This window comes from Callorhinus ursinus, unplaced genomic scaffold, assembly GCF_003265705.2.
Source record: "Callorhinus ursinus isolate GAN/ISIS: 27379988/994484 unplaced genomic scaffold, GSC_fseal_2.0 scaffold94, whole genome shotgun sequence".
Classification (NCBI taxonomy): Eukaryota; Metazoa; Chordata; class Mammalia; order Carnivora; family Otariidae; genus Callorhinus; species Callorhinus ursinus.
In genome coordinates, this window is record NW_027397156.1 from 2,207,537 (window position 1) to 2,234,042 (window position 26,506).

General features: G+C 55.4%; 3 protein-coding genes and 1 non-coding gene across 6 annotated transcripts; 2 read left to right on the forward strand and 2 right to left on the reverse strand.

The window, feature by feature from the left end:
• The first annotated feature begins 836 nt into the window (after window positions 1-836).
• Window positions 837-11,485, forward strand: PTPN6 (protein tyrosine phosphatase non-receptor type 6). 3 transcript variants are annotated; one of them, XM_025851899.2, is made up of 16 exons: window positions 837-994; window positions 1,084-1,206; window positions 1,452-1,646; window positions 4,305-4,494; window positions 4,641-4,757; window positions 4,864-4,977; window positions 5,114-5,210; window positions 5,610-5,689; window positions 5,862-6,011; window positions 7,580-7,711; window positions 7,837-7,991; window positions 10,047-10,114; window positions 10,218-10,369; window positions 10,480-10,571; window positions 10,982-11,102; window positions 11,291-11,485. In XM_025851899.2, exons 1-15 carry the CDS (start codon window positions 987-989, stop codon window positions 11,094-11,096), a joined length of 1,788 nt encoding a protein of 595 aa, XP_025707684.1. In that variant the 5' UTR covers window positions 837-986; the 3' UTR covers window positions 11,097-11,102; window positions 11,291-11,485. The 3 variants fall into 3 exon arrangements, with proteins under 3 accessions (XP_025707684.1, XP_025707685.1, XP_025707687.1); XM_025851900.2 differs by having other exon boundaries at window positions 5,862-5,951; XM_025851902.2 differs by lacking the exon at window positions 5,862-6,011.
• A 4,341-nt stretch (window positions 11,486-15,826) lies between these two features.
• Window positions 15,827-20,604, reverse strand: PHB2 (prohibitin 2). The gene is made up of 8 exons (XM_073888755.1): window positions 20,309-20,604; window positions 20,059-20,143; window positions 19,688-19,767; window positions 18,580-18,764; window positions 18,014-18,143; window positions 17,808-17,911; window positions 17,314-17,391; window positions 15,827-16,945 (listed from the first exon to the last, which is right to left on the reverse strand). Exons 1-8 carry the CDS (start codon window positions 20,433-20,435, stop codon window positions 16,865-16,867), a joined length of 870 nt encoding a protein of 289 aa, XP_073744856.1. The 5' UTR covers window positions 20,436-20,604; the 3' UTR covers window positions 15,827-16,864.
• LOC112808751 (small nucleolar RNA U89) lies at window positions 17,476-17,737 on the reverse strand. Its single transcript, XR_003204424.1, has one exon. It is a non-coding gene; the product is annotated as a small nucleolar RNA U89 (small nucleolar RNA).
• A 172-nt stretch (window positions 20,605-20,776) lies between the features above and the next one.
• On the forward strand, window positions 20,777-26,279 carry EMG1 (EMG1 N1-specific pseudouridine methyltransferase). The gene is made up of 6 exons (XM_025851906.2): window positions 20,777-20,989; window positions 24,660-24,761; window positions 24,873-25,014; window positions 25,392-25,450; window positions 25,535-25,684; window positions 26,008-26,279. The coding sequence occupies exons 1-6, from the start codon at window positions 20,822-20,824 to the stop codon at window positions 26,119-26,121; spliced, it is 735 nt and encodes a 244-aa protein (XP_025707691.1). The 5' UTR covers window positions 20,777-20,821; the 3' UTR covers window positions 26,122-26,279.
• Window positions 26,280-26,506: the final 227 nt, after the last annotated feature.

Genomic DNA, 26,506 nt, shown 5'->3' on the forward strand with positions numbered 1-26,506 from the left:
TTGACTCCCCTATCTGGTTAGGACACAGTGGGACAAAGACTTAGGCCAAGAAGTAGAAAAGGTGTAAGTTTGACAGCTTTGTCCATTCCTCTGTCCCAGCAGCACCTCTTCAGATGTGTATGTCAGGTGGCGGAGGCGGGGGGAGGAGAGAGCACCTTTCCCTTTGTAAGCATCTGCTTGGCCTTGGCTGTTAGTCTCCCCTTCCCTGCAACCCCCAGGGGACTGGCAGTCCCAGCCTCTGTCCTTTGAAGCCCTCAGGGCTGGCATGCAGTAGCTAGAGTCACTGGCTTTGGAACCAGTGTGTGGGGTTACATCCCAGTGCCGCCACTTACAGACTGGCCGGCCCAAGGCAAGTTCCCCACATGCTCTGAGCCTCAGGTTCCTCGTCTGTAGAATGGAGATAGAGACGCACCTGCTTCACGGGGCTCTTGTGAGGAATAAATCAGCTAAGGCACATCAATGACATCATAGCACAGTGCCTGGCATCCATGAAATGAGACTTGTCACCGTCACCGTCGTCATGAGCCTGGACCAGGGCGGGCTGCGTGGAAGTGGCTGGTGGGGGAAGAGGAGATGGTGCGTGGCCGTGTGGGCTCGCGTTTATGAAGCACGGCCTCCGCCGGTAGGGTGCAAGGCACATCTGTGTCCTTATTTCGTGTGTCGTCACGCTCGCGGAGGGCCATGCTCCCGAAGCCTTTGATGGCAGACGTGTGGGAAGTGGGCCCCATCCCCACCCCCACTGCCACCCTGCTTTGGGTCTCTTCGCTCCGCTCTAAAACGAGAAGTACAGTGAGTTCCCCCAAGGGGTCGGCCGCGCCCCTTCCTGTCCCCGCCCTGCCGGCTGCCCCCGGCCAGTGGAGTGGCAGCCCCAGCACCAGGACCGCCAGGGCTGTGAGGCGGCCTGGTAGCCCCAGAGTTCTCGGCCCGCCCGGACTGCCCCACACACCTCGTCCCCTGCACCCCCTTCCTCTCAGGGAGCCCCCAGGATGGTGAGGTAAGGTCCTGGGACCCACGGGACGCAGGGGGCAGGGGCACCCTGGGGGCCGAGGGCCCGCTCCTCACTGCTCCCCGGCGGGCCGGCAGGTGGTTTCACCGAGACCTCAGCGGGCTGGATGCGGAGACCCTGCTCAAGGGCCGCGGCGTCCATGGGAGCTTCTTGGCTCGGCCCAGTCGCAAGAACCAGGGTGACTTCTCCCTCTCCGTCAGGTAGGTGGCTCTCAACGCCAGCCAGGACGAGTTGTTCGGCACCTCGTTCCCGGTTCCCTCGTGGCAGCGCCCACTCCCCAGTCCCCAGCACCAACGTGTACCCCCAGTCCAGTCCCTGTCCTTGCCCACGCCCTCCCTGTGTGTGTGTGTGTGCATGCGCCCCCTCCTCAGCCCCGTGCCAGCCCCCCCCCGTGTCCCCACCTCCATTCTTGCACCCACTGGCCTCACCACCTGGTGCCCCGCAGGGTGGGGGATCAGGTGACCCATATTCGGATCCAGAACTCAGGCGATTTCTATGACCTGTACGGAGGCGAGAAGTTTGCGACGCTAACAGAGCTCGTGGAGTACTACACACAGCAGCAGGGTGTCCTGCAGGATCGAGATGGCACGATCATCCACCTCAAGTACCCGCTGAACTGTTCCGACCCCACCAGTGAGAGGTGAGGGGCTTCCTGACCCACCCCCACATGGAGATGGGCTGCCTTCCCCACTGCCAGTGCCTCCCCGGCTCCTTCCCAGCGCTCTGTGGGCCTCTTTCTTCCATGTGACCCCGGGCCTGTGTCTGAGGGGACTAACCTCCCACCCCTTTCCCTCAACCCCCGAGAAAGCAGAGGGCATCACCCTTGCCCTCTTCCAGGGTCCCTGTCAGCCTAGGGGTGGAGAGGCCTAGTGGCTGCCTTTTGTAGTAGGCCAGCCCTGTTGTTAGAAAGCCCTCCTTCCTTCTGTGGAACTGGATCTGCCTTGCTCTAACTCTTCTCTCCCCCGGCACAGGTTGATACACAGAGAGATTGGTGTTGAGGAGGAGCATAGGGACTTACATATGAGGACATTTAGTGCCTTAGCTCAGCAACACAGTGATGACAGGTCTGCTTCTGGGGGCTCCGTAGAGCTCGACCAGTCCCTTGACCAGAACATGGATCAGTGGAAAACTGTGTGATAGGGTCGCATGCGCAAGGGGCCTAGCACCTGGGCATAGGGTAATACTCAAGGCATTGCCCTCCTGTCCCTTTGGCTCCAAAGACATGGTCCCCAGGACTGGGCAGGCCGCCCCCCGCATGTGGTCTTCCTACAGCATGTGTGGGGGTGGGGGGCCCGAACCCTCAGCATTACAGGGTGGCTCCTTTTAGCGGCTGTATCCCAATGACGGCTCCGTCAAGGTGAAGGGCAGCCGAATCATTCTAGGGGCTTTTTTTTTTTCCCTTCACGTTCCTGGGGCCAAGGCGACCTGCCCTTGTCCTGTATTTGTGTGTTGATTGTTGACATGATTGGGAACCTGGGTTCCATCAGTTTTCAGTCTTTCTGAGATGCATTGCCTCTCAGCTCACATCAGTATTTTTGTTCAAGTCACTGATGAAAAGTTAGAAGTGGGTCAGGCTGAGGTAAGGGCCTCGTGGCCCACCGCGGGACGCCACACTCCAGCCAATATGAAGCCATTGATCCATTTCCTTTGAAGCCACCTCTTTGAGGAGTGAAGCCCAAGCATGGGTGACTTTGCTCATGGTGGCCCTCCTTGGCCCTTGCTTGGTTGCTCCCTCTTGCCCGTTTCCTCTGCCTGGCCTGCAACATTCATGCGGGTTTGCCACCCAGGCCCTCTTGAACTCTCACGTCCTCTTTGCCCAAAGCGGGCAGCTGTCCTGCTGGAGGGTGGGTTGGTGGAGGCCCTAGAGGAGGAGCAGGTTGTGGATGGAGCTAGAAGAGGGAAGGAGAAGCTGGGGGCCGGGGAACGTGAGGCCTGGAGAAGCTGGGGCGGCGGTGGGGAGGAGGGAAGGATGGAGGGAGCCAAGGCCAGGAAGGCTGACTCTAAGAGGCTGTTTTGGTTCCCAAGGCGAGGGTGCCAGGACGCCTGGCTCACCCCTGACCCTGGGGTTTTGTGTGGGAGGCTCTTTCTCCACACCTCCCTTTGTGTTCCTTGCCCCTCCTCCTCTGAGGGAATTTGCATTCGTCCTGCCAATGGCTAGCTCTCCGCCTGTGGTCAGCCTGATATTTGCATGGAGACTTCCGCATCCTGGGCCAGGGGGCCGAGGGGCAGCCCCCTCCCCTCCGCCGGGTGGCGGTGGGCGGGTTCTGGTCTGTCCCTGAGTGGTGGAATGGGGTGACCCCCCCCCCAGGTGCTGCTTCTGGACAAGGCAAGAGTGAGGTGGGGCCGGACAGACGGGCCCCTCCCTTCTCCCCCCATCCCTGCGGTTGGAAAATGCCCCCTCCCTTGGTCCCTGGGCTGAGGAAACCTCACACCCTCACTTCTCACTCTCTCCCCAGAAGGAGTTTTGTGTTTTTTCCATCACGTGGTTTCCTGTGGGGCTGGGCATTGTGGGGCTACAGTTTCCTCCTGGGAAGGGGGTGTGCTTCGGGGAAAGGTCCTAGTTCTGCTTTCTGCCCTCTGAGCCCCTCTGAGCCCCAGCCTCATCTCTAGTGATGTCAACCTGGGCACCTCAGAGCCCCCCCAAACCGTTTTTCCCCCCTGCAGGGTTGTCTGTCTTCCCTGCTACCCAGGGGGAGTTGTCCCCTTCATGACTCCCTTGTGACTCCCCGTCTCCATTGCTGTCTGTGGTTTGGCCTCAGTGTTTCCCTCGGTCTCCCTCCTCTTTCCCTAGTGCAGCCGTGGCTTTCCTGGGACCCTTCCTCAGTTTCTCCCCTACAGCTGCTCTGGATACGGCCTGCCTTTCTGTCTCTGTCTTATGCTCTCAGAGGCGGGTCTGGTTAGAACTCCCAAGGCTTCCCTATCAGCCCCGGGCCTTGGGCCAGTGTATGATCGCCCAGCTTCAGGTTCCTCATCTGTACAATGGGATGGTACCTACCTCTCAGCATTCTGAGAACTATGGACCTCAATATGGTGGTGGATTTGAGGGGCACCTGGCTGAATCAGTTGGAGGAGTGTGCCACTCTTAACCTCGGGGTTGTAAATTCGAACCCCAAGCTGGGTGTAGAGATGACTTTAAAAACATCTTAAAAAAAAAATAGGGTGGTGGATTTGAAAGCATCTAGCACAGTGCCGGGCACATCATAGTTACTCGATTTCCCTGTCCCTCTCTCTGAGCGTCTCTGCTCAGCACCTGCCCCTTTGGCTTACGTGTCCCTTTCCCCGATGTTGCCTTTTCTAGGTGGTACCATGGTCACATGTCTGGGGGGCAGGCAGAGACACTGCTGCAGGCCAAGGGTGAGCCCTGGACATTTCTTGTGCGTGAGAGTCTCAGCCAGCCTGGGGATTTTGTGCTGTCCGTGCTCAGCGACCAGCCTAAGGCTGGCCCAGGCTCCCCTCTCAGAGTCACTCATATCAAGGTCATGTGTGAGGTAAGGCAGCCAAGCCCGCTGGGGCTCCCGTCTATATGCCCAACGCAGGGGTGGTGGGGTGGATCTGCTTGGGCTTTGGTCTAAGGCTGGGGGTCTAGGGAGGGAGACTTGGGTCATGCCGAATGGCCTGACTTGGCATCCCTCAGGGTGGACGCTACACTGTGGGTGGTTCAGAGACCTTTGACAGCCTCACAGACCTGGTGGAGCATTTCAAGAAGACAGGGATCGAGGAGGCCTCGGGTGCCTTCGTCTACCTGCGGCAGGTGAGAGGCGTGGGCCTGGCTGCCTCCTTCCTTTTCCTGAGCCATCCCTCGGACACGGGAGCTTCTGGGATCTTGAGGCGCTGACTTCTTGCCCATCCCTGCCCAGCCATACTATGCCACTCGGGTGAATGCAGCTGACATTGAGAATCGGGTCTTGGAACTCAACAAGAAGCAGGAGTCGGAGGACACAGCCAAAGCCGGCTTCTGGGAGGAGTTTGAGGTGAGTGGTGAGGACGACCATCAGGACGACCCTGCCCCCTCTCTCCCCGGCCTTTACACTGGCCTGCCCCATCTTATCTCTGGGCACCGAGGCCCCTCCAGGGGCTGGTACTCTATTTCCGCCTCTCGCCCCTCAGAGTCTGCAGAAGCAGGAGGTAAAGAACTTGCACCAGCGGCTGGAAGGGCAGCGGCCAGAGAATAAGAGCAAGAACCGTTACAAGAACATTCTCCCGTGTGAGCACCCTACCCCCAGGCAGCCTCCATCCCTCCCCCTTCCCACCCAGGAGACTCCCCTTCCCTGAGCCAACCTCCCCCTATCTCATAGGGTCTCCACCCCCAGCTCAAGGAGGGTCCACCTCCTCACCCATGCAAGGGAGCCTCACCTCCTCCAGAAAGCCTCAGCCCCTCCCAGTGGAGACTCCCTGCACCCCACGTCCACCATCCTCCTTCTTCTGAAACCTTCACCCCCCACTCCCCGTGCAGATCCTCCACCCCTGCCTACCCACAGTGCTCCGAGAGCCTCCTGGCTTCTGAGACAAGAATGGCCTGTGAGCTTAGGAAGGGTCTGCCCCAGGGGCTGGTGAGTGCCCGGCTGACCTAGGCCCACCTCGTTTCCTCCCCGCCCACTCCCAGTTGACCATACCCGAGTGATCCTGCAGGGACGCGACAGTAACATCCCTGGATCCGACTACATCAACGCCAACTACGTCAAGGTTGGTGGCACCTGCTCATCGAGGGAGGAGAGGCTGGGCCCTGGGGATTCCCCATCTCAGGGGGGTACTGGATCCAGAGCCGCATACGCACAGCAGACAGGTTAGGTGGTGAGGGGGGTGGGGGTGCAGGGGCGCACAGTCCGGGGGTGCAGCTTTCTACACTTGCTTCCAGAACCAGCTGCTAGGCCCCGATGAGAACACTAAGACCTACATCGCCAGCCAGGGCTGCCTGGAGGCCACAGTCAACGACTTCTGGCAGATGGTATGGCAGGAGAACACCCGCGTCGTCGTCATGACCACCCGAGAGGTGGAGAAAGGCCGGGTGAGGCCAAGTCCCGTGCTGCCCCCGGACCCCCACAGCCCCTCTCCCCAAGGCTTGCCACCCATCACCATAAAACCAAAGAGACTTCAGATGCCAGGGCAGAAAGGAACCTCAGAGGGCAAGGTCCAACCCTTGTTGGGAAAACGAGGCACAGAGGCTGTCTCGGGTACACACGGCCTCCCCGATCCCTGCTTTGAACCTGGGGCTCTCCTGACTACGAGACCCAGGTTTTATTTATTTTATTTTTATTCTTAAAGAGATTTTATTTAGGGGCACCTGAGTTAAGCATCTGCCTTTGGCTCAGGTCACGATCCCAGGGTCCTGGGATCAGCCCTGCATCCAGCTCCCTGCTCAGCGGTGAGCCTCCTTCTCCCTCCCCCTCTGCTCTCCCAGCCCCTCATGCGCTCTCTCTCTCTCTCTCAAATGAATAAGTAAATCATTTAAATCTCTAAATGATTTACTTATTCATTTGAGAGAGAGAGAGAGAGAAAGCATGGGAGCAGGGGCGGGGGGGGGGTTGGGGGCGAGGGGCAGAGGGAGAGGGACAAGCCGACTCCCCACTCAGGGGGCAGCCTGATGCGATGCAGGGCTCCATCTGATCCCAGGATCCTGAGATCATAACCTGAGCCAAAGTCACTCAACTGAGTGAGCCACCCAGGCGCCCCCAGACCCAGGTTTTAAATGGGCTTTCTTCCTTAAAGTGTCCCGGAGCAACATGCCTTCTGCCCCTCCCGCAACAGTCCCCATCCTTGCGACAGCCCTCCTGTCCTCTCCGCCTCATAAATCTCTCTGGAGTCTGCCCCTCACCCTCACCCCACTGCCCAGCTGGTCTCCCTGCCTGTAGGCTGCCCCCAACTACAGCACGTCTGCCCTGGAGTCAGAGGGGTCCCGCTCAAAGCACACACACTGCATTGAGTCGCTCCCTCTCTGAGAATCTTTCAGTGGCTCCCAGTGGTCGTCAGGATCCAGTCACACTCTAAGACCCAGCACTCAAGGCATGGTGGCTCCCCGCAACACTGCGTGCCTACGGTTCTCATGCCTTGGCCCCGAGCGCACTTTCTGCTAGGGAATGACTTACTCTCTCTGCGCTATCTCTGCCTGCCAGACTCCTTGTTTCTGATGCCCCAGCCCAAATGCTGCCTCCTCTGTGAAGCCACCTCTGATTTCCTCCATAATCTAGAGGGAGGATCAGTCTCTCCCTCTCTACCGTGCCCCTGAGTGGCTCGGTTTTCCCTGCTCGCCTCTCTCTCTGTGAGCTGCTAGAGGCCCGGGCTCAGACGCATAGGCTGCGTCTTCGTTGTGTTTGTAACTCAGCCCGGTCTGCACAAGTTCAGGTACAAAGTGTGCACCAGCCAATGTTTACTGAGTGAACTGTAAGGTTGAGCGGCTTGTCAGGTCTCACCACCTGTTGGTGGCTGAGCCAGGACCGGACCCGCCTCTGATTCGCGGCCAGTTCATCCATTCATCCAATAAATGCAGACTGGGCTGGCACCGGGGACGCGGGACCTCGAAATGGGCCTGGAACAGCCTGTGCGTTCTCGCTTCTCACCTCCACCCTCCCTTTGCAGAACAAGTGTGTCCCATATTGGCCGGAGGTGGGCACGCAGCGTGTCTACGGACCCTACGTGGTAACCAACTGCAGGGAACATGACACAGCTGAATACAAGCTCCGTACCTTACAGGTCTCCCCGCTGGAGAATGTGAGTATCCTCCGGCCCTGCCTCGCTCCTGGGACCCCTCCTTAGATCTGTTCTCTTGCCCGGTGGGGCGGGGGATGGGACAACGTGTGGGGACAGAGGGCACTGGCCCTATGCACTCTGCCCAGGGGGATCTGGTTCGAGAGATCTGGCACTACCAGTACCTGAGCTGGCCTGACCATGGGGTCCCCAGTGAGCCTGGGGGTGTCCTCAGCTTCCTGGACCAGATCAACCAGCGGCAGGAAAGTCTGCCTCATGCGGGGCCCATCATTGTGCATTGCAGGTGAGCATAAAAATGACGTTAGCAGTAGTAATCAAAATAGTCGTCGGCTAGCAACTACTGTGAACTGAGTGCCATGTGCTCTTGTAAGCAATCATTTACGTGTTAACGCATTCAGTGCTCCCCCTGATCCCAGCCACCTCCAGGATGGCTCCTGGATGGCTCCAGACCCAAGGCGGACCCTTAGCTTGAACCAACCCCGCTGATTGATCCTGTGCCTGGGGAGGGGGTGGGGCTGGCTTCTGTAGAGACTTCTCTGGATGTACCATCTCCTCCAATGGTGCCAAATACAGATGAGCAAACAGGCCCAGCGACTTGCCAGCCAGTTCGTGGGAGAGTTTGCGCTGCTCGCAACAGAGCTAAGGTCCTGGTCACTCCTGTTTTCTCACACGGGCTTACTCGGCCTGTATTTCTTCTTGGGCCCCGGCACCTTCCATTTGGGGTCAGTGTGGCTCCCCGTGTTTCCTTTGTCCATCTGAAGCCCTAGGGGTCCTTAGCCTTCTTCTCTCTCTCTCCCCCTTCCCAGCTAGTGAGCCCAGCTCAGCCTCCAGGGTGGTGTAGGGATGGGTGATGTCTTCTGGAGGGGCAGGTGCATCTCCAGCTCCACTGTAGAGCCTCAGGTTCATGATCAGGAGCCCCTGTTCCTGCTAGGTGGCGAGGAGGCGGGCAGCAAGGAGGAGCGGGGGTCCCCTCAGTTCTTAGGGGGCCGAGTCCTGCAGATGGGCCTACCCAGCTGGCAGTGGGTGCAGGTTCCTGGACAGAGACCAGTAGGTTTAAACTCCAGCTCTTCTACTCACTGGCTGCATGATCTCGGACAAATTACTTCACTTCCCGGACCCTCAGATTCCTCATCTGTAAATTCAGAGTCTCCTCTGCTTGCTGTGTGGATTCGCTAAGACCCTGTGCCTGTGTCTGGAATGCAGTAATGCAGTAATCCCTCAAGAAATGGGAGCCGTTGATGGTTTCATAACACATCAGGCAGGGAATTGGGAAACGGGAGTCTGCTTCGTCCACTTCCCTTCCCACTCCCTCCAGTGACCCCAGGCTGAGGACCTCACACGTCTTCCTTCTTCCCACCAGCAACGTTAGTCCTGAATCTGGGGGTGCCCCCCACCTGTCATCTAAGGGACTCTGCTCTGCCTCCAGGGGCAGGCGCATCGCTAAGAACGACCCTCCTGCTACTCCCCTTCTACTTCTTGAAATCCCCATGGCCTTTATTTAGATGTTACAGGAAGGAAGTGGGTAAAGGGGTGTTATTTTTGACAATCTGGGTTTGAAATTAGACAGTGCGACTCAGGTCACTAGCCTGGTGGCTCCTTCAAGGGGGCGGGACTGGGGTCTCTGAGGGATCCTGAGGTTCCCGGGATCTGTGGCCCCAGGGAGGTGAGAGAGGGTGGAGAAAAAGGGGGAGACCTCATGCCTCACAGCTCCTCCACACCTCCCCATCTCCTGACCCCAGTGCCCTTTGTGCCCTGCTGCCTCGAAAGCTGCCCTTTCCCTGTCCTCGGGGTCTGAAGAAAACGGGAAACAAAGCCCTCTTGAAAGCTCTAAATAAAACTTTTGAAGGGCTGGGTGGGGGGGGGGGGTTTGGCCGGGAAGGCCTCATTCAGGCCAAGGGTGTGGGAGAGGGCGCGGGGGCGGGGGGGGGGGGGGGGGGGGGGGGAGGCCCAGAGTGCTAGGAGGCAGGCAGGACACTGGTGGGACTGCGGGTCCTAGATCTTCCAGGGTAGGGAGCAGCCCCCGGCAATGAGCAGGCGAAGCAGGAAGTGGAGGAGTGAGGTGCTGGGAAGAAGGAAAGCTGGGGGCGGCGCAGGGCGGGGGTGGGGGCCACTGGAGAGCCCGCCGCCCACAAATCCCTGGGCTGAAGCGTTGAGCGCGGGTGCAGAAGCCGGGCAGCTTCTGCCTCTGGCTATAGCCTGCCCAGTGACCCCGGGCATGTTACCTCCTCTCGCTGGAGCCTCAGTTTCTTCCCGCCACCGTGCCGGAGCTGAACGCTGGGGCTCCCCCTCCCGGTGCGGCGTGGCCTGGGCCTCTGATGGTGCCCCCTTCCCTCCGCAGTGCAGGCATTGGCCGCACGGGCACTATCATCGTCATCGACATGCTCATGGAGAGCATCTCCACCAAGGGTGAGGGTGACTCGTGGGGACACAGGCGGGGGCGGGGTGGGTGAGCAGCTCCTCCGTGTCCGCCTCTGCCTGGGCCGGGGGTCCAACTGCCATGCCTGCCCAGGGTTGGACTGTGACATCGACATCCAGAAGACGATCCAGATGGTGCGGGCGCAGCGCTCAGGCATGGTGCAGACGGAGGCGCAGTACAAGTTCATCTATGTGGCCATCGCCCAGTTCATTGAAACCACCAAGAAGAAGCTGGAGGTCATGCAGGTGTGTGCAGAGCAGGGCCCGGCAGGGCGGTGTGTGTGTGTGGGGGGGGGGCGTAGGTGTCACCGGGTCCGGCTGGGACCACTACCCTCCCTCCACACCTCTGCCCACAGTCCCAGAAGGGCCGGGAGTCAGAGTACGGGAACATCACCTACCCCCCAGCCATGAAGAACGCCCATGCCAAGGCCTCCCGCACCTCTTCCAAGTGAGTGACCCCTGCCTGCCCCTCCCAGCGTCTACCCCATCCCTGCCCGCCCCCCCCCCCCCGCCCCACTGCCTCCTCGGCCCGCCCCTCCCTTTCCAGAGACCACAGGTGCTGCTGTCAGGGAGACCTGGGTTCAAGTTCAAGCTTGGCTCTTCCTCCCTGTGTTCACAAGTATTTCCCGAGGGCCCTGTCCATGGGGCCTGTGTTGGGCACTGGTGGTATTATTAATGTGTGAGACGGAGCCGCTGCCCGCAGGGAGCTTCTAGTCTGGGGCAAGGACAGTGACCCGGTCTCCTCGCTCCTGGCCTCGGTTTGTTCACCTGTGAAATGGGGTGGGCCAGAGGGGGCTGCTGGTGCCGGGGCATTCCTGACCTGCACCACCTGCCCACGCTTGCCCCCCCTACCTGCAGACACAAGGAGGATGTATATGAGAACTTGCACAGTAAGAACAAGAAGGAGGAGAAGATGAAGAAGCAGCGGTCGGCGGACAAGGACAAGAGCAAAGGTTCCCTTAAGAGGAAGTGAGCCAGGGTACGGCCCCCCCCCCCTCCGGCTCCGGGCTCCTCCTCCTTGCCCTGCCCACAGTGTCCCCTGCATCCAGTGCTTTCCCCTGGGTGGAGGGGGTGGCCACAGCCTCACTCTGCCCTTCCCAGCCATTCCAGACCTTTCTAGCTCCACTTCCCCGTTCCAGGCGCTCCCTTACTCCCTTCTCTTCGCAGCCTCAGGCCTGATCCCTGCAGAGGCCTCCCGTGGACCAACCCACAGCCGGAACCTAGGAGCCCGCCCCCATTCTATTGTAATTTAAATGGTTGCGTCCCTACTTCCCTCTTCCTGACCCTGTATATAGCCCAGCAAGGCCCCAGGCAGTGCCGGGGCCCTTTACTCTTGTAAATAAAGGCCTTAGGATCACTGTGTGTGTGTGTGTGTGTGTGTGTGTGTGTGTGTTGGGGGGGGTCTCTAATTCTGAACACCTGGATGGGCGGGGATCAGAAGGGGATGGCAGGGGAGGAGAGCCGGGAGCCCTGTGTGTGTGTGTGTGTGTGTGTGCGCGCGTGTGCGTGTGTGTGTGTGCGCGTGTGCGTGCGCATAAAATCTCGGCCTTCACAGTCAGAGGAGAATGATCAAAGGTACAGTGCAGGGAATATAGTCAATGGGGTCGTGATAGTTGTATGGTGACAGATGGTGGCTACACCTGCGGCGAGCGTAGCCAACTGTACAGACTTGTGGGATCACTGCATTGTACACCCGAAACTAATGTAACATGGTGTGTCAACTATACTTCAATTAAAATATATATATTATATAATAAAATGAGGGATGATCCTGACAGGGTGGTTGTGAAGGTCATTGAAATAAGGGAAGAAGATCACAACTGGCAACAATAATTCATTACACACTGGTCATGTGTCAGGCAGTTTCAAAGGCTACATGTTCAATCTAGGTACCTGTGTGATGCCCATGTCACCGCGGGGGAAACAGGCACAGATAGACTGCATGACTTGCTCACAGGCACAGAACTGTTGAGCGGTGGGGCTAGGATTTTAACTCGGGCCGCCTGGCTCCAGAGCACACAGTCCTGGAGATGCAGCTGAGGTCACCCTGAGGGGACACACCCGCACTTCTCGGGCGCTGACTTCTAGATCTAAGAGCTAGGGCCGCTCCCGGCCCCGGAAGCACAGGCCTAGTACCTAGCGCCACCGGCCGCCCCTCCCTCCCTGGGCTCCTGCGGGCTCGGGGTGGTGCGCCTCGCTCCTCCCTTCTCTGGGGCCGCGGCTGCCTTCGGGCTCCTGGCAGTTTTCTTTTTGTCCCCTCTTCCTTGCCCCGTGCCCAGGGTGAGCTAACAGAGATTCCTTCCTTGGGTTACGGCTTTATCTTGATTGAGAAGCCTGTCTCCTGGCGCGTTTAGCCTGTGAGGGTCCCTGCTGCAGGAGAGGCTGAGGAGCGGGCTGACCCTTAGTGTCACTCAGCGCATGCTTTGTTGCTGGGTGTCCACTGTGTCACGGGCACTGGAACAGTGCTGGGGGCGTGGTGTGCACAGGACAGGTCCCGTCGTTGTGCAGCCAGGAGACAGAAACAGGCCACAAGCAGCAGATACGTACCGACAGGCGTTAGGAAGGACGCAAACAAAGGAGACAGAGAGAGAGAGAGGGAGAGAGAGAGAGAGAGAGAGAGAGAGAGAGAGAGGAGAGCTTGGATTGGGCCACACGAGAGGCCCTGGAGCCATCGCCCTCCTGGGGGCGGGTGGGTGGTGCATCACCTGTGGGCCTCTGGGCTCCCCTCCCAGCGACGCCTAGAGCTGCACAAAAGAAAGGCGGGTCCCAGCCCTCTAACCACCGCAGGGCTAACTGCCTGTGGGCTGGGACTTGGACGCAGGGCATTGAGGTGGGTCCAGGAGCAGCTCTGCCCTGTGGGTGCACAGTCCCCCCGCCTGCCGCCCCCCACCCCCTCCAGCAGTGTGGCCGTTTCTCCCCACCGGACCACTGCGAGGGCAGCGGGAGAGCGGCTCAGCCCTTTAATGGGTAGGGTCCGTGCTGGCCTCCTGGCGGGGTGGGCTCCCCAACACTAGGGCTGAGGACAAGGGAGGCACCCCGCCGGGCCCTGCCTGCCCTTCAACAGGCAGGGTTGCCCAGCACAGGCTGGGGGCACAGCCCAGTCCCTGCGGAGCTGACCCCTCGCTGACCCCGGGGCTCTCTGGCCATGGGCAGGGTAGGAGGCCTCAGAGGAAAGGGCCGGCCAGGGCAGGAGTAGCTGTGGGGCGAGGCCAAGGAGGCAGACCAAGGGGCCCGAAGGCAGCCCCTCTCTTTTCCCGCTGGACCCCAGGCTCCGAGTGTAGGCCCAGGGGGGCAAAGGAGGCGGGCGGCGAGAAGGGACCTGTAGGAAGGGGTGGGAGGCCTAGCGAGGTGGCCAGGCCTCAGAGGAGGTGCCTACGGCGGGCCCTGGGAGGGAAGGGGTTAAGGCAGTGGGGGGGGGCAGCCTATGGCAGGAGGACACACCTGTGCGCAGGGGCGGCGGGCGGGGCCCAGGTGAGGAGCCTGCGCTGCCAGGCGGGCGGAGAAGGAAGGAGGAAGAGTGGAGGCCGGGGGCAGGCGGGCTCTGGGCCTTTGAGTGCTGGGCCTTGACTCCCCTTCCTCTCCTCGGCACTCACTCTGGGGGGGGGGCAGGCGGCCCGGGGACAGGTAAAGGCCACTGGGAGGGGGATTCTGGGGCCGAGCCAGGGGCCACAGAGCGGGGCTGAGGGCCGATGAATTGGTGTTGGGGGGGCGGCGGAGGGCAGGGCCTCCGAGGCGGAGAACAGGTGGGCAGGGGGCTGCGGAAGACCTGCGTGGGTCTCGGAGGCTCCGCAGCTCAGGGTGGGGCTGGTGGCGGGCTACAGGGCTCACCCGGAAGTGTCCCCGGAGACTGGGGGGTGGGGTGGGGGGATGGGAGCCAGGCTTCTGCAGCCTCTCCACAGGGAGCCTGGGCCGGAGGTGGGCAGGCTGGGTGGGGGCCCCCGTCTTACCCAGCAGTGTTTGGGTGCTGGTTGGGAGTCTCTAATACTGCCGGGTAATGATGGAGGCCCCTGTCCCTGTGTCAGCGACATCTAACGCCTCAGGCCCCCCGGCCCCCCGCCCGCTGGCTGCGGTCCCCTCTGCCGAACCTCCGCGCATGCCGTGGAAGCCCCTTCATCTTGAGCGAAGGGTGCTGCAAAAGAGGTGGCTCTCGGTTGGCTGGCTGCCCACTGAAGGGACACAATGGCCCCGAGCCCCTCCCCCACCGCGGTGTGATTTGTCATCTGGTGGGTCCAGAACCCACAGCTAACTGTGAGCTTGGGAATGGCTCACATACTCTCAGGAGACCTCGCCTGGCCGGTGGCCAGGGTCCGGGTAGCAGCTGGTCGGCTCCAGCCTGGAGCTGCGCGTCCGCCGGCTCTGGGTCCATCTTCCAGTGCAGTGTTGGATGGTCTAATCGTGAAGCTCCTAACACTGTCTGGTAAAGATGGCCCCCGGGCCGGCTCCCTCGGCAGCGACCTTCAGGGAGCCCCGAAGACCGTGGAGGCCTCCTGATGAACCACCTCTGACCTTTACCCCGCTGGGTGGTGGTGGTGGTAGGGGGGGTACATCACTAGAAGAGGGGAACAACGGGGAGGAGACAAAATGGCTGCCCCGAGAGCCGCCGCAGGATTTGGAAACATACTCGTTTGCCAGGTACCTCCATTCCCTTCCAGCCTTGGGAAGGCGAAAGAAGGAAAGTGTGCATCGGACCTCGTGGTGGACTGGTTCAGGTCACTTGGCCCGTCTTTTGTCTGATTGTCGATTTCATCGTAGGCTCCTAGTCCCTGCTCCATCTCCCTGTCCCTTTTATGACACTTACCTGCGGAACAGGGGGTTGTTAATCTACTTTTCTCCAACATCCTGAGAACTGGAAGACGAAACCCAGTCCCTAACCCTGTAAGACTGGCAGTCTCTCCTCCCCTACCACGTACTCTGTAATTCCTCTACTTCCTTTTGCCCCCAGTGCTAATGGTTCCCAATGTTCCTTGTCTCCCCATAAAGACAAGGGACGGGGACATAGGGGCTGTGGTGTGATTCAGGCACAAGCAGTGGCTTCATTTCTCTGCTGCTTGAGTTGCCGAGGGCCGTCTTGGGAAGGATGTGAGGCGGCCGAGTAGGGACTGAAAACGGGCACCTGCTCTGTTGGGGGCCCAGGGCTGCTGTTGTGAAGAGCCTACCTCCGTAGGTAAAACCCCGTTCCACAAACGGATTCTCACATCTCGCGACTGAGAAATTGAGTGTGGGTAGCCCACAGCAAGGAATTTGATCCGCTGGGCTTTTGAACACAAAGTCCCTCGACAGACGCAAATGGTTTTCCCCACAGCTACATGGAACCTTGTTACCAAGGAAGCAGCTCGTGTTGGGGTCATCAGATTTTTTTGGTCTAACTCAGCAAAGGCACAGCTGCTCCAGCCTTAAAAAAGGAAATGTTGGTTAATAAACGTTGGTGATGTGGTAGAAGTGGAGGGTGGAGTGAAAAGTGCAGCTGGGCCGCAGTATCCGAGGACCTGTTGCTCCCAGCTTAGGTCCTGTTTTGGATTTGACTCAGCTGGGCTTCCACGGTGAGCAGCAGGGCCCGGGCCCGGCCCCTAACTCCTCAACCGCCCTGGTCAGAATCCTCGCGCCCCCTGCTGGCAGATACAAAGACAGACCCAGGAGTGCGTGACCTGAACCTGCGCATGCGTGCCTCCCCTCACCCGGCTCAAACACGTGACGCAAAAAGACTTAAGTTTAAGTAATAAAAATTTATTGAGAATTCCTGGGATGGTGGTTATCGCCTCCCGACCTGAAGGGAGGAACCAACACTGTAGGCAATCACTCCGAAATCACACTGTCCCAACACCTCTGGCCGACACAGGGAGGAGCAAAATCAATTCCCCAGAAAACTTGTCAGGCTTTGTTCATCCAAGAAGGGTTGGGAGGACAAATAAGGGAAGGACCATCACATGATACTGGGGGTGGGATGGGGGTGGGATGGGGGTGCGCTGGACCCGCTGGCTCCTCAAACACCAGGGGAGGAACAGATCCACTTCTTCTCTGGGAGTGGAGTTCCCGGTCACCAGGCTCATTTCTTACCCTTGATGAGGCTGTCACTGTGGAAATGGGACAGACGGATGGCACTATTAGAGCACATAAATGTGAGAGACAGAAGAACTCAGGCCACTCCCTGCTCCCCGAGTGAGGGGGCATGTGTCATGAGGTGAGAATGGGGAGGCGGTGGGGAAAGAGGCAGGTACTGGGAGATGAGCTGCAAGACCCCAGAGAAACAAGGACGTGTCACCAACTTACCTGCCCCTGTGGATACCAGGTCACCGGATGAAGGCGAAGCACAGAAAGAGAAGAGAAATGCACAGGTGATTTGACAGTATCAGGCCCCACCTGCTCTAAACCCTCCTTCGCTCCCAAGAGAAAAGACAGATGGTTGGAAGCCAGGAATCTCGCTCTGAGAAGAGGCTGGTTCCCTTGGCCACGACCATTTCTCGTCTGTCCTTTCTAGCATCCTTCCATGCCCTCCACCAGCAATTTTAGGGCTTCCGAGTACGAGTAGAGAGTATCATCTTTCACTACTTCTCAGTTAGTACCAAACCTCACAGCCCGAGTGTTTACACGAATAATCCTATTTGATCCCACAAAACCAATCTTAGGAGAGTCAAGTTAAGGGCTCTCAACCACCCACGATTCTAACTTTGGTTCAGTGTCTTTCAAGCAACCAGACTCAAGTCCCATGCTCTCTGTGACACCCCACTATGTAGGTCGTGTGTCTTACCGGGTGAAACTTTCATCCTGTAGGTTCAGGACAAGGTTGTCAGCAGTGAGATAGATACGGTTCTGTGATGTGGCAATCTACAGGGCCAGAAATAAAAAAACAGATGCTAGTATTCACACCTGGACCCCGACCTTGCAATTCTATAACCACTGATGGAATACACGTGGGTTAGGAACAGGGCTATGGCAATGAGCGAAGGCAGGGTTTCTGCACTCAAAGATCCAGAGCAGCGAGCAACTGTGATGTATTAGCACCGTAACAGAGGCATGAAAAGGTCAGGGAGCCCACAGAAATCACGTTTGATGGAGGACGCATGTTGGAGAAGACAGTTTGAGTAGAAACCGCAACAATCAAGATTCTAATCCCCTCACTTCAACATGTTTTCACTCAAAACGATTCCAGACTCATGGCCACCTTGCGGGGAATGCTGGGCTCCCAGACTCACCGTCTTGGAGATGTTCTGGGCTGCCCGGATCTTGCGCAGTTTGATATAGCCAGGGTTCTTGCTCAGGGCTTCTCCAAGGTGAGCAGGTTGGGGTTAAGGGTTCACCCAAGGTCTGGTCGCAACCCCCGGCCCCATCCTTACCACTGCAGCCCTTCTCTGGGCTGTCAGATCCAAGGTTGCGCTCAGACAGCTCGTGCCTAGTCCCACTTTGGCCCCCCACTGTGGGCCCCGCTGCAGGCAGCTGCCAGGAACTGGAGGCAGCAGAACTGGAGGCAAGGCCAATGGTGCTATGGATCTGCCTTACAGTGAGGAGCCAGGCCTCAGGCACCCCACAAAGATTTCAGATCCCAGTCAAAACCTCCACCCCCAGGGAGCCAAGGACCAGAGAGCACGGAGTCGCATTCGCCTTAGTGTCATCAGCCGGCCCAGGAGGGAGAAGGGGGAAGCAAAGTGCTCCAGGGGCTGGGCAGAGACCTCTCTTAGCAGAAGGATATCATTTTGGCGGCCTCAGCCTCACCCTCGGCCTGCACAATCTTCTGCCGCTGTTCCTGCTTTGCTTTTTCCACCAAAAACTGGGCTCGCTGGGCCTCCTGCTGAGCTGTGGTGGGAGAGTCAGGGGGTCACAGATGTGAGGTGTCAGGGACCCCATTCCACCTCCTGCATTCTCAGAAACCGTGGCCCTAGTCCTCTTGTAACTCACCCACTTGTTTGGCTTCCACAGCAGCTGTGTATTCTCGGCTAAAGCTGAGCTCTGTGATGGCCACATCATCCAGAATGAGGCTGAAGTCCTTGGCCCTCTCTGTCAGCTCCCGCCGGATCAACAAGGATACCTTGTCAGGGAGGGTCAGGGAGAGGCAGATTGAAGGGACTGGAGAACTGGAAGGGAGGGGTATTGCTGGGACCGTCTGAATACCAGATTACCAAAAAACAGCAGAAAACAACCCTTTCTTGGTTCTGCAGCTAGAACATCTGAGCTGGAAAGGACTTGGTCCAAACTTCCCAGCAGGTCACAGTGACTCCTCATCTCCCGCTCTCCCCAGCGTAGTATGTACCTCTAGACCTTGCTAGGGTTTTCTCCCGTGCTTCCTATTGCTGAGAGCTCTTGAGCACCGGTCTCCACCCATTTCCCAGTGACATTAGTACAGCTTCGAGGTGAAAAGGGATCTAGGGTCATGACCCTTTTCTACCAAGCTGCCCTTCCTAATACCCACTGCTCCAGACCTAGGAGGGAAGGTGGGAAGCCATGTAGATGGTGACAGGTCAGACCTGGGCCCGCTGGGTGATCAGCTGTGAGGCATTGAACTTGGCCACCACACTCTTCAGCACCTCGTTGACAATGGACGGCAGCACTCGCTCCTCGTAGTCTAGCCCTAGGCGCTGATACATGCTGGGAAGCTCCATGGCATTGGGTCGAGACAGCACTCGCAGGGAGATGTTCACCATCTGCAGGTCTGAGAGTGAGGTCAGCAGTGGCCGCACAAGGCCCCGGGGGCCCCATCTGGCCTCTTAGCCGAGCACCTTTCCCCATGCGTTTTCTCCTCCAGATGCTGCTCTACACCTGGTGCAGTGCTGTGCAGGGTGACAGGCCAGATGTGGCCTCTGCCGCCGAAAAGTCTAGTCGACCTGCCAGCTCTCCACCGGTAGAGCTGACCTCTCGGTTTGCTTCTGTACTGTGTTCAGCCTCTACTGTAGGCTCTCTCACACTGCATCATAATCACCTGCCTTCTTTACTAGTCTGCATGGACTTGAGAACAAGGATCGCGCTGTACGAATCCTTTATCACCAGAGCCTAGGATTCAGGGGATGTTAAGCCACTGGCACTAAAAACAGTACAAGACAGTACATTACACGTGAGCTGCTTCAATTAGTGTGTACATGCCTCTGTCTGAGTGTGTGCATGTGTGTGTGTGTGTGTGTGTGTGTGTGTGTGTGTGAAAAAGGAGTCTGGGGAATCTCAAAGATGGCTTCTATGTATAGTCTAGCAGGGAACAGGTGCTCCAGTGAAAAGCGGGGCCAAGTTTCCCCAGGAGAGGGGACACTAGTGGATAGGATTAGTCAAGCAGTTAAAAGAAAACAAGGCTTTACAGTGAGGCTTTGATCTAGTTAGCGAGTAAGACAAAGGACAAACAGTACTTTCACTGAATTTACATTCGCAGGGAGGGACCATTTCAATGGATACGGGTGAACACACAGAATGTCCAGAATATACTGCTTTAACCTCAGAAGCAAATACTGTTACTATAGCTCTTCTGCGGATTTGGAAACCAAGGCCCAAGAAAAGTGACGCTACCCTCTTGCCCTAGGATCTCCTGCCAGGCTCCCTCGCTTACTTCATGTAGCCACCTGCCAGGGACTACAAAGTGCCGAGACCTACCTTTGGAGCCTGTGGGGGAGGAAATTTTTCGGGGTCTGGCCCGAATGTCATAGATGATGGGGTACTGGAACCAGGGGATCCTGCAGGGGAGGGAACATGGACAGGTATCAGGAGACTGCAGTTTCACTAGTGTTGCCTGTTTTTCCTCCCCACGTGTTTCTTGGCTTGCTCCACCTCTCAATGACCATGGACAAGGAGAAATTCTCGCTCCCTCTGGAGAACAGTTTATGTGCTGCAGGAGTTTGGGCCAGCACCCAATGTCCAGGAGAAGTGAAGGGCAGCGCTGAGCCCTTTGAAGTCCAACTGCAGCCACTGGTGGGATGGCTTTCAAGGGTGAAGGGTCGGGGTCAGTCCGCTCTGCCCGCCATTACCTGAAGTGAAGGCCTTCGGCCAGTATGGTGTCCTGCTGCACGCCACCGATCCGATTAAAGAAAATGGCTCTGTGCCCGCCTTCCACTGTGGGGAGAGGGGTGGGGATCAGGCCAAAACGCTGCTGAGAGTATGTACTAGCCTCTGGTGGGGCGGGGAGAGGGGGTGGGTGTGCGCGGGGCCCCGGCGGGACGGGACAGGGGATCTGCGGGGGAATGGGAGGAGTCCGGAGAGCGGGCAGAGGTTGCTCACCGGTGAACACGGATTCGCGAACGCCGTACGCCACGGCGCCGGCCCCCAGCAGCAGCTTCAGCGCCGTGCCCATGCCCCGGGGCCCGGAGGGCAGCCGTCCCGCTAAGTCCTTCAAGTTCTGGGCCATGTCCGATCCTGAGGCAGGCGGCACCAGTGGTCAGAAGCGGGTGCCGGCCCACCTCAACCCCACTCCAGTGGAGATCGCACCCTTCACACGAGGGTCCGGGGCCCGCGGTGCTCGCGGGAGAAAGGGCACCGGAAGTGCGCTCCCTTCTAAACCCTCCCCGGCGCCCACAGCGGACCCGAACTTCGCGCACAGGAATTACGTATTCGGAAGTTCCCGCCCCTTTCTGGAATTCGCCCTTCCAGAGAGGCTTCATTAGCGCGAGACTGCTGGCCGTTGCCATTTCCAAGTGCCCACTTTCAAAATGGCAGCGGGAAGGAAGCTTGAGATTAGGGGTAGGGCGAGGTTTCATTTAAGGACCTTAGCGCAATTTCCGGTCCAGTGGCAAGATGGCTGCGCCCAGTGGCGGATTCCAACCTCGTGAACGGCGCGGTGGGGAGCAGGAAGAGGGCTGGGATGCTGTGGTTCCCAAGCGGCCCCGACTCGGGGCGGGAAACAAGATCGGAGGGCGAAGGCTCATTGTGGTGCTGGAAGGGGCCAGTCTGGAGACAGTCAAGGTAGTTTGGGACGAGGAAGTGGAGAAATAGTAGATTGATAGGCTGGGACCCCCGAGGGGTGAGGGTGAGAGGCTCAAAGTGGATGGGGAGGCAGAGAGAGGTGAAACATCCTTTTGGAGGAAGAGTGGTCTAGGTGACTGTCTCTTGGTTTAACATCCTGGCTTGGCATCACTCGTTTTCTTCTGTCCTTCTTGAATCCTATTGCAAGTGTCCGGTTGTGGCTGCCAATTGATTTACTAGGATTCTGTGATAGTCATCTAAGGGGGAGAGGAGGGGAGGGGAGGGGAGATTTGTCCATCGGTGATCCCATATCCTAAGATAAGTTCTTGAGCAAAGGAGAAAGGTAGTTACTGCAGCTCAGTTTGCCCAAGCCTTTTGTTCGTCAGGACTTTTTTATTTCGTTAACATGTCTCTATTGTCACCCTCCTTTATCCACTTCGAAACACTGGATCAGATTATCCTTTAATATTTTTTAATTTTTTTTTTAACCGTCATTCGGCTGTTTTCCTGAATAAATCCAGCAATTCCCTCTTTTAAAACTGCAGTGTTTTTATTCTTCCTTGTTTCTCTTACCCTTTAGGCCTAAACTTGTCCAATGAGTAGGCCCAGAAGAAATAGCCCTGGTTTATAAGTCATACTTGGGGTTTTTTTTTTTTTTATACTTGGGTTTTAATCTTGGTTTTTAATACTTCTTTTAAAGTGTGTGATCTTGATTGAGAAAACAAGTCCTCAGTTTGTAAAGTGGGGGTTAATACTTTGAAACTGCTTTGAAAGTATTATTTCGATAATGTATGCTGTGATTCTTTTCCATCTTTACTTCAACCAGTTACTATACTAAGCTTGCAGTCTAGAAAGCCCCTCCCCTTTCATTTTTCTTAGGTAATTGATATTTCTGACTTTAGGTTCTGATATTCATCCCTCACTTAATTGCTTGCTGTGTTTCCAGCCTATTAATTCTGAATGTCATGTAACCACTTTTGTCTCTTCACGTGTTCCATGGGGATGATAGTACTTACCTTACTGGGTTGTTGAGGGGATAAAAGGAGGTGATATCAGTAAAGACTTTAGAATAATGTCTGTCACTTGGAATTATTACTATTGTTATTGACTCCAGGTTCTTTATTAAGAAGTTGAAAAGGGCAGTTGGTTAAGCATCTGACTCTTGATTTTGGCTTAGGTCATGATCTCAGGGTTGTGAAATTGAGCCCCGCGTCTGGCTCCACGCTGAGCACGGAGCCTGCTTAAGATTCTCTCTCCCTCCCTCTGTCCCAGCCCCTCGTGTGCCTCACTCATACAGTCCATTGAAAAAAGAAGTTGAAAAGGTCGGTCAAATGAAAATTCTTAAGAGCATGCTGGAAGAGGTTAGGTCAAATGGTCATTAATCGTGGTCCAGGGGTGACTGAATTCATAACTAGCTGAAATCTGTACTGTTATCTCTTCCCTGCCTTGTGCTGGTATTGTTCCTGACAGCCTCACTGAGCCTGCTCTCTCCCATTTATTCCTTATACTCCAGACTCATTGGCCTTTCGTTAAGCTCTTTGGAAGCACTAAGTTCTCTGATATCTTAAGGCCATTACACAATGTTTTCTAATGGAAGCCCCCTTTACTCAGCTCTTTGCTTCATTAATTCCTACTTAATGTTCATTTACTTAAAAATTACTGAGTTTTATTATTGCTGCTCAATCTTCAGTTATTAAGTATTATTTCCTTATAGAAGTGACTCCCTTCCTGGTATAAATCACGCCTTCCTGTTATAATCCTTTAATGAACCAGATGGTTCACTTTTCTTTCATAACATTCATCAAAATTTGGCTGTGGTTTCATGTGGTTGTTTACCGTTTGTCTCTTCCACTAGAAGGCTCCTCCATGAGGTTAGGCAATAAGGTTTTAAAAATTCTTCTATCTCCAATACCTGTTACAGAAAATGAATACATATTCATTCTCTAATTATTCTAGTTAGTGGTTTTCAAGCTTATTAACCACAAACCACAATAAAAAAAATTACATCGTGAGCAAGTACACACAGGCAACTATAAAATACCAAGTTTCATAAACCATTACCTACCATTACTATATGTGAAGTACTTGTTTTCATCTCTTATTTCATTAAAAGAACAAAACTCCTAGTTATAACTAATGGGTAGAAACTGGATTGTTCTACTCTTCGGTATCGAAGAGTGTCCTATGGAGGTGGTTCTTGGTCCTTTGTTCTTTTCCTGTGCTTACTCTGACATTTTTGTCATTTCAGTTAGTCAGTTTCAAAATCTACATACCTCTTTCCCCTAATTTTGTGGAGTTTCGATCTCAAGTTGTTGCCAGACATACAAGTGTTCTGTTGATACATAGAAACATAGCCTTTCAAATCCGGTATTTATATTTAATGGCATGTTTTTTAAGACTTTTTACTGACCATTTTAATGCTCCTTACGACTCCAAATTGCAATTTTTTTTTTTTAAGCTGCTATAGATGTATCAGGCCAGGTTTTTAGTATCGTACTTCTAGCTGGTGACTTTTCTAGTACAGAGTTGCCAGGATAATATCCCTTGCTCAGTCATGCCCCTGTTGTTCCAGGATTATTTCTGGCTTTGTGCTTAATACTTGAGGAACCTACAGTTCACAGAGCAGTTTCATATGCAACCACTGTTCAATATACTTTTTTTTTTTTTCCAGAGAGAGTGCGCACGCACCCATTGGGAGGGGAGGAAAGAAGGAGATTATGAATTGAGCCAAAATCAAGAGTTGGATGCTTGACTGAGCCACCCAAGCGCCCCTCAATATACATCTTCTTTATCCATTCATCCATCAAGGGACACTTGGGTTGCTTCTAAATCTTGGCTATTGTAAATACAGCGCTGTAATAAACATACAGGGCTGCATAGATCTTTTCAAATTAGTATTTTCATTTTCTTTGGGTAAATATGGGTAGTAGAAGTACTGGGTTATATGGTATTTGTATTTTTAATTTTTTGAGGAACCTCCACACTGTTTTCCACAGTGGCTGCACCAGTTTACATTCCCACCAATAGTGCACCAGGGTTCCCTTTTCTCCCACATCCTCGCCAACATTTAGTTCTTATCTTTGATACTAGCCATTCTGGCTGGTGAGGTGGTATCTCATTGTGGTTTTGATTTGCATTTCCCTGATGAGTGATGTTGAGCATCTTTTCATGTGTCTGTTGGCCATCTGTAGGTCTTCCTTGGAAAAATGTCTCTTCAGGTCCTCTGCCTATTTTTTAACCAGATTGTTTGGTTTTTTGGTGCTGAGTTATGTAAGCTCTTTATATATTTTGGATATTAAGCCCTTATCATTTAGGTCATTTGCAAATACCTTTTCCCATTCACAAGGCTACCTTTTTGTTTTGTTGGTTTCCTTTGTCGTGCAGAAGTTTAGATCATGTGATATCACAGGCTGTGTCCTTTCCTTTTCCCTCTAAGATCAGTTATGGTGGGAGGGGAAAAAGGATCAGTGGCCACACAGTAACCTTTGAAGGGCTTGATGGGTCCCATCCCCAGAGTTTCTGATTCAGAAGATATGGAGCAGATTTGAGAATCTAACAAGTTTCCAGATAATGATTAAGATGATGCTGATTTGGGGACCACACTTTGAGAACCACTAGTCTAGGGTAAAGGAAGGTTATCTTGCTCTCTGTCATGTTCCCTATTCTTTAGGCAGGGAAGACATATGAGCTACTCAACTGTGACAAGCACAAGTCTGTGCTGTTGAAGAATGGACGGGACCCTGGGGAAGTGAGACCAGACATAGCTCACCAGGTAACTCCAGGGACAGAGCTTGCAACCCCCCGAGCCTTTGGGCAGAAGATCAGGCAGCTGCATGCTGCTTCTCTTCAGTCTAAACTGTGCCTTGGTTTCTGCCTCCCTCAGAGTTTACTGATGCTGATGGACAGTCCCCTGAACCGAGCTGGCTTGCTACAGGTTTATATCCACACACAGAAGAATGTGCTGATTGAAGTAAACCCCCAGACTCGAATTCCCAGAACCTTTGACCGCTTTTGTGGCCTCATGGGTGAGATCTTTAGGACTTGAAGGTTCAGAATGAACTCGGCAGTAGTGAAGGGGGGGGAAGAGGACATGGGATAAATGAAATGTGAACTTTTTAAGTGGGGGGAGTGGGGAACATGTTTGATACCAGAAAAAGGGCTCTTCATTATCTTCCCAGGTGAGTGGGTAAGACCCGCATGGGTTCCTGGCTGAGTGAAAAAGGGAGAGGGAACTCACTGTCATCCAGCTAGTCAGCTGCTCGTTCGGAACATTTTAGCACCGCAGTGTGGATTTAAAGGACACATGGAGCCCACCTTAACTGTGGGTTTTTCTGGTTAGATTTCTGGGCAGAAGAAATGGGGTCGCCACCAAGCTCTGAACTTTCTCTCCCCTCCCCCCCAGTTCAGCTTTTACACAAACTCAGTGTTCGAGCAGCTGATGGCCCCCAAAAGCTCTTGAAGGTGAGGTATTGGCACCCACCGGTTGGAGGCAGGGTTCTGAGATTGTTTCTGGGGCTGATTCCCCCCACCCCGTTCTTTCTTTAGGTAATTAAGAATCCAGTGTCCGATCACTTCCCGGTTGGATGTATGAAGATTGGCACATCCTTTTCCATCCCATCCGTCAGCGATGTACGGGAGTTGGTGCCCAGCAGTGACCCTATTGTTTTTGTGGTGGGGGCCTTTGCCCATGGCCAGGTAAGGTCTGGGCTCAACTCCTGGGTTCTCCATAGAGCCGAGGCTTAGAATTCTAAGAATACCTGGCATTTTTTGATGACCTTGGGCAATAGCGGGTGAGAACAAAGCTGCAAGACCACGTCCTGCCCCAGGCTGTATATTTCAAGGCCCGCTGGCATGTATTTGTGACAGTGAAAAAGTCAGGACCTTCTTAATCCTTTGTACAAATTCGGTATTAAACGGCTCTGTGAAATACTAGCTCAGCCGTGTTTTTCCTGCCCCAAAGAAGGGCTTCACCTGTTACAGAGTGACAGCCAGCTGACAGAACTCCTTCTCTCTTTTAGGTCAGCGTGGAGTATACAGAGAAGATGGTGTCCATCAGCAGCTACCCCCTCTCTGCAGCCCTCACCTGTGCAAAACTCACCACAGCCTTTGAAGAAGTCTGGGGGGTCATCTGACAGTAGCACCTTGTTCTGGGACAGAGACTGTGGCCATCCCTCGACCCTGCTGTCAGCTCACTGCTCAGAGGGGACCTTCTTGCACCGAGACTGCGGGGGCTTGGGGAAGCGAGGCTACATTTGCTATTTGTTTATCATATAAATACTGTTCTTGCAAACCTGGTGGTTCTTTGAGGATTTCTAAACTGAGCAGTTATCTAGTGGTGTAAACTGGTTGCTCTCCTCAGACTTCAGGAAAAGAGGTGGGGTTACGGTGTTTGCAGTCTGGTTCTGGGCTTTGCAGGTAGGCTTGGACGCCAAGCTTCTGGGCGGGGCAAGGAGGGAGCCCTGCTTGTTTCCACTATGGCGAGCACGGAGAACTGTCTGTAAGAAAGCAGCCGGGAAG